At 47.7% G+C, this 8,713-nt stretch overlaps 1 protein-coding gene across 1 annotated transcript; it reads left to right on the plus strand.

The window, feature by feature from the left end:
* The first annotated feature begins 646 nt into the window (after positions 1-646).
* LOC129355959 (glutamate formimidoyltransferase-like) lies at positions 647-7,683 on the plus strand. The gene is given in 7 exon segments (XM_055025592.1): positions 647-850; positions 1,186-1,304; positions 5,002-5,097; positions 5,268-5,423; positions 5,883-6,071; positions 6,754-7,095; positions 7,098-7,683. Coding segments are annotated over 7 exon segments (1,086 nt in total). The 5' UTR covers positions 647-749; the 3' UTR covers positions 7,181-7,683.
* The last annotated feature ends 1,030 nt before the right edge of the window (positions 7,684-8,713 follow it).

An 8,713-nucleotide genomic window follows, 5' to 3' on the forward strand; every position in this document is an offset into this window, starting at 1 on the left:
CGCAGCCGGAGACTCCGACCAGCCGCTGCAGGCGCCTCTCGCTCGGGCAGCCGGAGCCCTGCGGTGCCCGGCTTTTCCCGCCACGGAGCTCGTGTGTTCGGCCACGGTGATGAGAGAGACGCCCGCTGCTAAAGCTCTGGGAGACAACATGGAGTCCCGGACTGGAGTCCGGACGGGTTCTGTCTGAGGCAGTGAACGCTGCTGCTGGCTGGCAGCACCGCAACGGCTTCCTGTCCCGCAAACTGCAATAAATACTGTCAGTTAGCAACAGTGACCCGCCGCGCACTGCGCCGCATTTTTAAACAAATTCACTCAAACACTAACAGTTAGACCGTTTGTGACCACAGAGCGGCGCTGTTTCCCCAAAATACAACCAGCAGCTGATGTACTTCCTGTAACAAAGAGACAACACAAGAGGAGTCCCGCCAACCTACTTCCGGTTCCGGTTCTGGTCAAGCAGAGCTTTTCAGCCACATTTTTCTGCGAACCAAATAAATGTAGTAAGAACGAAACTAAATCCTTCAAGAAATACACATTAGATTGGAAATGAACGGATGGAGCACCGAAACATTCAGTGACTTATATTTGACTCATAAGTTAACTCGTAAACACACCGACTGGTTTGGTTGCAGGAACCAAATTCATCCAGAAGATGGCAGCAGAGATACTGGACGCTTTATCTTGTTAAAACCCAAACAGGAAGCGGTGCACAGTGAACTGTCTTGCTGTTTGAACTTCAGCTGAACGTGATGTCGTGTGTTAAAGTTCATCTGACGGCACTAAATGTTTTTTCCTCTCATGCACCGACAGCTGAGTCCGGTTTGCTGCAGGCTGGACTTTGGACCTGCAGGTTCTGTTCAGGTTTGCAGCAGATTCTCTCAGTTCCTCTGAAAGGTGACCCGCTACAGAAAGTCACGATTGGATTCAGACTTTGGCTTCATGGGAGATTTTAGTTTTGCTGCTGCTTATGCAATTTTGTAGCTAGTTTCTTCACATGAGTAAAAGATGAAAAAAAGTTCAAATCATTTATCGGACCAAACATACAAATTCATCAGCCATAGCATTTCGCTCATGGATTTGTTCCATGATGGTTTTGCTGGTTCCATGATGGTTTTGCTGGTTCCATGATGGTTTTGCTGGTTCCATGATGGTTTTGCTGGTTCCATGATGGTTGTGTTGTTGCAGGATCATGACCTCTGGGACTCTCGGGTCACGTCTGGTTGCTTGTCTTCTGAACGTCTCTGAGGCTCGTAGGACGGACCTGGTGGAGAACGTGGCCAAGGCTGCTTTGTACGACGCAGCAGGTCAGTCAGTCACATTTTCTTATATCTTATATTTTCACGGCTAAATTTAATTCAGCTAATTTAAATTAAGTTGATCTTAAATTAGTGTAGTTTCTCTAATCTCAAATCAACTAAATGTAACTTTAATTTAAGCCAAAGTTAAAGGAAATTTAAGATGAAGTTTAATTTAATAAGATTTAATTTGATAAATTAGTAAATTATTAGTAAATTAGATAAATCTAACTTAACTAATTACCACAAGGTCTTTATTTATTTATTTTTTTAACAGAAAGGAGAAATCCTCATATTCAGAGAAAAGCTGCTGATTCAATAGACGTGACCAGTTATTACAGATCAGATTTTTATAGAAACTCGTTTAAATTGTTTGATAAAACATTTAACAGCGTTGAACCAACTTCTCCTCTAACTGCTAATATATTATCATGAAAAAGAAATTCATCCATCCGTCTATCCATCCATCCATCTTCCAACCATCCATCCATCCATCCATCCATCTTCCAACCATCCATCCATCCATCCATCCATCCATCTTCCATCCATCCATCCATCCATCCATCCATCCATCCATCCATCCATCTTCCATCCATCCATCCGGGTCGCGGGGGCAGCAGCTGAAGAATGGAGGCCCAGGCTTCCCTTTCCCAGCCACTTCTTCCAGCTCCTCTGGGGGAATCCCGAGGCGTTCCCAGGCCAGCCGAGAGACATCGGCTCTCCAACATGTCCTGGTCTTCCCCTGGTGGGACCTGAACACCTCACCAGGAAGCCTCCACCCTGACCATCTGGATGGAGCCTCAACTGGCTCCTCTCGATGTGGAGAAGCACCAGCTCTACTCTGAGTGCCTGCAGGATGACCGAGCTTCTCTCTCTGTAAGCGAGAGCCCAGCCACCCTATGGAGGAAACCCATTTCAGCCGCTTGTATCCGCGATCTCATTCTTTTGTCATGACCCAAAGTCATGACCATAGATGGGGTAGGAACGTAGATCGACCGGTAAATCAAGAGCTTTGCTTTTTGACTCAACTCTCTCTTCACTACGACGGACCGGCACAGCGCCGCTTCACGGTGGACGCTGTGCCAATCCCTGTCGATCTCCCGTTCCCTTCTTCCCTCATTCGTGAACAAGATCCTGAGATACTTAAACTCCTCCACTTGGGGCAGGACATCCCCCTCGACCCGGAGAAGCACTCTACCCTTTTCTGGCTCAAGACCACGGCCTCGGACTTGGAGGCACTGATCCTCATCCCGGCTGCTTCGCACTCGGCTGCGAACCGCTCCAGTGAGAGCTGCAGATCATGACCTGATAAAGCCAATAGGACCACATCATCTGCAAAAACCAGAGATGTGATCCTAAAAACGGATCCTCTCATCACCTCGGCAGCGCCTAGAAATTCTGTCCATAAAGGTAATGAACAGAACCGGTGACAAAGGGCAGCCCTGGCGGAGTCCAACCCTCACCAGAAACGAGCCCAACTTATTGTTGGCAATGCGGACCAGACTCTGACACCGGTCATACAGGGACCTGACAGCCCATATCAAAGGGCCCAGTACCCCATACTCCTGGAGAACCCCCCACAGGGACACGGTCGAACGCCTTCTCCAAGTCCACAAAACACATGTGGACCGGTTGGGGGAACTCCCAGAACCTCCAGGACCCTGCTGAGGGTCTAGAGCTGGTCCAGTGTTCCACGACCAGAACCAGAACCACACTGGTCTTCCTGAATCCGAGGTTCGACTATCCTACAGACCCTCCTCTCCAGGACCCCTGAATAGACCTTGCCAGGGAGGCTTAAGAGTGTGATCCCTCTATAATTGGAGCACACCCTCCGGTCAGGGGGACCACCATCCCACTCTGCCAATCCAGGGGAACTGCCCCTGATGTCCATGTGATACTGCAGAGTTGTGTCAACCAAACCAACCCTACAACATCCAGAGCTTTAAGAAACTCCGGGCAAATCTCATCCACTCCCTGACAGCATCCCTCACCAAAGGTGTCCACCAACGGGTTCGAGGGTTGCCGCCACAGGCACTGACAACCTTGCTGCCACAGCTCCGATAAGCCACCTCAAGAATGGAGGCATGAAACATGGTCCACTTGGACTCAATGTCCACCACCTTCCCCAGAACATGTTCGAAGTTCTGCCGGAGATGGGAGTTAAAGCTCCGTCTCACAGGGGACTTAGCCAGACGTTCCCAGCACACCCTCACAACATGTTTGGGCCTGCCAGGTCTGACCGACATCCTCCCCCACCACCAGAGCCAATCACCACCAGGTAGTGGTCAGTGGACAGCTCCACACCTCTCTCCACCCGAGTGTCCAAAACATACGGCCACAGATCCGATGAAACGACGACAAAATCATTCATCAAACTGGGGCCTACGGTGTCCTGGTGCCAAGTGCACATATGGAGACCCTTGTGCCTGAACATGGTGTTTGTTATAGACTGAGACGAGCACAGAAGTCCAACAACCAGAACACCACTAAAGCTCAGATCGGGTGGAGCGTTCCTCCCAACATCGCCCCTCCAGGTCTCACTGTCGTTTGCCCACGTGAGCATTAAAGTCCCCCAGCAGAATGAGGGTCCCCAGGAGGGCCACTCTCCAGGACTCCCTCTAAGGATTTCAAGAAGGGTGGGTAATCTGAACTGTTGTTCAGGACGTAAGCACAAACAACAGTTAGAACCCGTCCCCCAACTGAAGGCGGAGGGAGGCTACCCTCTTGTCCACCGGGGTAAACCCCAACGTACAGGCGTCGAGATGGGGAGCAGCAAGTATGCCCACTACTGCCCCAAACCTCTCGCTGTGGGAACTCCAGAGTGGAAGTACATCCAGCCCCTCTCAAGGAGACTGGTTCCAGAACCAGCCATGCGTTCAGGTGAGACCGACTATTTCTAGCTGGAACCTCTCAGCCTCACACACCAGCTCCGGCTCCTTCCCCACCAGAGAGGTGACGTTCCACACCAAGAGCCAGCTTCTGCAACCGAGGATCGGACCGCCAGGACCCCCTGCCTCAGCCATCTCACATCGCACCTGACCCCTTTGGCTCCTCTCATAGGTGGTGGGCCTATGGGAGGAGGGACCCGTGTCTCCTCTTGGGGGCCCGGCCGGGCTCCATGGGTAAAAGCCCGGCCACCAGGCTCTCGCCAACGTGCCCCACCTCCAGGCCTGGCTCCAGAGTGGAGCCCCGGTGACCCGCGTCCGGGCGAGGGAACACTAAGTCCAAAGCTGCCATTCATCATCGGGGTCTTCGGGCTGCGCTTCGTCTGGTCCCTCACATAGGACCTGTCTGCCTTGGGTGACCCTACCAGGGGCATGAAGCCCCAGATAGCAGAGCTCCTGGGGTCATTGGGGCCCTCAGACCCTCCACCACCATAAACCTAAGATCATCACTGATTGGATGTCTGCTCACAGTGGAGTTTTTTGATTGGTCCAGGCACTGGAAATAATAAGTTTGCCATTAGAAATTGCATGGCAAGCTCATTTATTAATATTTTAAGTATTTTCTCAAGTTTCAGATGTTTTCCTGTTTTATAATTATTTCTCTTTTTTGTATGGTGAATTTTATTTTAATTTAAAATTCATTTCTGATCAATTCTGTCGGTTTGTTGTACTTTTCTGAGCAGTGACAGTTCAAACCCCATGATGAAAACATATTGATTATAGATTAGTATTGGTTTCTGAACGTTGTCATCGTTTGTCAGGCAGGCAACGGAAGGAAACCACGGTGCTGAACATCTTCAACGATCATGACTATAACCGATCCGTCATCACCATCGTGGCCTCCATCGACTGCATCAGTGAGTAACGGCGGCCCGGCCCGGTTCCAGCCCGGCCCTGGTTCCGCTGGGATCCAGATAAAGATCGGCAGCAGGATCTTTATCTCCAGCGTTAAGAAGCTTTTCCTCAGATTCAGTGCAGAAATATGTGATTATTTCCAGTCTGGCTCTAATGGCGCCGTTTCCTCCAGGAGACGCGGTGCTGTCTGCGTCCCAGGAGGCGTGCGCGCTCATCGACATGCGCCGGCACGTGGGCGTGCACCCCTGCATGGGGTCGGTGGACCTGATCCCCATTTACCCGCTGGGGGAGGCGGTGGGGCAGCGGGACTGCGTCCAGCAGGCCCTGGGTGAGTCTGGGAGCCTTTCAAAGTAAAACAGGAAGTGAAACATAGCGGACGGTTTGTTACACTGTAAAAAGTTAACTGCAATATTTAGGTTCATTTAGTCTGGCATGGAGAAAATATGTGTTCATTTTACCAGGTTGTATTTTCATAAATCACAAATTTCACAGTTTTAAACTAAATATTGTGTTTTTGTATTGAGAACTAAATGTTTAAATATTTAGTTTGGAACTGTGATATTTATAAATGTCTGAATAACTTGGTGAAAATGTGACTTTTCCTACATTTTTCCCTCTGTCAGGTTCAGTAAAGCTGTTTGTTCCTCCCATGTGTTGATTAGTCTGGCGCTGCTGGCAGAGCTGATAATGAGCAGCAGGTGCTGCAGCAGGTGCTGCAGCCTCTTGGTGTGATCACAGGTTGTAATTAGCTCTGCTCTCTAACGCCGGTTCCTGTTGGGTGGTGCAGCGGTGGCGCTGGGGCTCACGGAGACCGTCCGCGGCAGCAGCGTCTTCCTGTTCGGCTGGGCGGACGCGGCGCTGCGGCGCGGCCTGGCCCGCAGGAGGAAGGAGATGGGCTGGTTCCGGAAGAGTCCGGACCTGCGGGCGCTCACCGCCGACGTCGGGCCGCCACCGCGGGAACGATACGGACTCACAGGTCACTGCAGGTCAACCGGGTCAACTGGTTCACATTTCACTGTTGGAATCAAAGCACTTCTGCAGTTTAGTTTCATTTTATTTCATAAATAATGACTAACAAATATACCACTCTAACATCTTAAATCAGTTTCAAAGTTAGCAAAATGCTATTAGCAGAAGTGTTCCCACCACATACAGAGAGCAGCTTCTTTGACCTTCCTGCAGGTCAGTGACTGACTCAGCTGATGAAGAGTAAAGTCTGAATTTATTTTGATTGATCAGAAAATGATTGAGGAGGGAAAAGTTTCACCAAACTCAACTTTCAGTTTATGGATGTTTCTCTTTTGGTTTAGTTTTTATATCCTGGTATAAAAACATTAAAAACTCCCATGTGTTCTGTTGTCATACCAACAAAATGGTCAACGAGGCTTTGCTTGGTTGAAATATTAAATATTTTCTGTTCTGTGGATCAAAGCGTTAAATGTTCTCAAATCGTTTATGAATAAAGAGCAGGAAAGAATAAAACTGATGAAATTCAGACTCATTTTAATAAATTACAGAGAAACAGTTTGAAACTGAATCAGCATGTTTATCAGGTGAACTACGAACATGAATCAGTTCAGTTAATGCTGCCTGAACTGATTCTAGAACTGGTTTTAAGGCCGATCTGGTTCTGAACTGGTTCTGTTCTGATCCTGCAGGAGTCGGAGCCGGTCCCTACGTCATGAACTGTAACGTTTCCATCGACACGCAGGACGTCGCCGTCGGCCGCCGCGTCGCCGCCGCCCTCAGGGAGTCGGCGCCCGGTGGGCTTCCTGGGGTCCAGGTGCTGGCTCTGCCACATGAGGGCGCCGTGGAGATCGCCTGCAACGTGGAGAGCGTGGCGGGAGCCGTGGCGCCGAGCAACCCGCCATGGCCGCGCTTCGTCGTCGACGGGCGGCCATATTGCCACGCCCCGGCCGCCCTCATCGCGGCTCGAGTGGCGGAGCTGGCGGGGCAGCAGGGGGTCATGGTGAAAGGCACCGCCCTGGTGGGGTTTACCCCCAGGAGTGCAGGGGCTTAGCTGAGCTGGCTTTGTCTGAGGGGATCGGGGAGTTCTGGAGGGAGCAGCGAAGGATCCGCATGTGAAAACTGCAAACACAAACCATTCTCCGACTTACCACTGTCACTGCAACGGGCAGAATCATGTAAAGTCAACTTTATTACATCATGTCATCAGAATCAAACCTGGAGCGTTGTTTGAGAAATCCTTTCATCTCCATGGCAACCACTCAGCTGAGCAAAAGGCCTGGGTGGACCTAGCCCCGCCCACAAGGCACAGATCCTCCTCTGAGCTGCAGTTTCCAAGCTTTCACCGCCCCCCTGCACCTCCACTCTACTCCTCCAGACTAGCTGGCAGCAATTAGCAAACACCTGCTGAGATGATTGTAGAAATGGTTAACAGGTTAACAGAGCAGCCATGTTGGAGGCGGAGCTTCAGAACCAGGAGTTTTTAACTGGCAGTTTAATGGTTTATGAGATTAAAATTAGTTACAAGAACTAAGACAGCAGCCATATCAGAACAGAAAAGAGAAACGTTTCAGTCTTGTAGGGCCAGAAAATGGACTTTATGTGGTTCTGCTTTGAAATATAAACACTGACAAGCTTCTTAAGTTTTAGTGTGTTTTTGTTGTTTGTTTTCAATATTTTATGGAAAAGTGATCAACTTTTCATGCAGGAGAAAACAGGTTTTTAGGAAAATGACTGCCTGTGGTCTGTATCCAATCAGAACGCGAGGAACACACAACAGGAAGTCCGGTGGAGACAGTGTTGTGTATTACAGAATTGTTTTTGAATCGTTTTCTTTTTGTTTGTTATTTTTTATTGAAATACAGAATAACAATGACAAACTCAAACAATACGTCAATAATGAACATTACAAGTAAAAAATAAGATCACAACTCCTGTTAACTCTAATAGAAAATAAAGGCTAGAACAAGAGATACAAAATTACAAAACAGAAAAACGAAAATAAAGGTAAAAAAATAAATGTAAGTTAGTGAGAAGAGGGGCTAATTGAAATTCTTCCATTAAATCACGATTTATTTACTTTTAAGGTCTTTCAGACATCTGTTAAAGGAGGAAAGTTTGTTTTTGAGAGCAGAGATTGAGAGGGAGCATTTTGCATAACAGCATTTATGGTATAATATTTGGTTAATCATCAAAACATTCACTAAGAATTCTAAAACAAAAAAATTATTTGAGATATAAACCAAACTGAAATATTTGTAAAGAATTAAAGTCCACATTTATAGATCTAGAGGATAAAAAGTACAAATTCATCCCAAAGGTTTCTTACTTCTTTACATTCATAAAACAAATGTTTAGTTTCCAGTTGAGTTGTACAAAAACCACAATTCCCAACATTGAATTTAAATCTCTCTCTTAAGTTCTCATTTGAAGGATATATGTCATTTATTATTTTGAATTGTAATTCAAAATAATTTGAAATAATTAGTTCTAATTTTGATTATCAAAGATTTGTTAGGAGAAATGTACGTTTCGTTCGACTGGGGTACATATTATGTATAGAATATTGATTAAAAACCTATTGGGACATTTATTGTCTCTCATGTCCACGTTCTCAATTTGAAGCTTATGAAGACTTGGAACAGAGAAACT

The sequence above is a fragment of the Poeciliopsis prolifica genome, unplaced genomic scaffold, assembly GCF_027474105.1.
Source record: "Poeciliopsis prolifica strain line A6 unplaced genomic scaffold, Auburn_PproV2 SCAFFOLD152, whole genome shotgun sequence".
NCBI classification, from domain to species: Eukaryota; Metazoa; Chordata; class Actinopteri; order Cyprinodontiformes; family Poeciliidae; genus Poeciliopsis; species Poeciliopsis prolifica.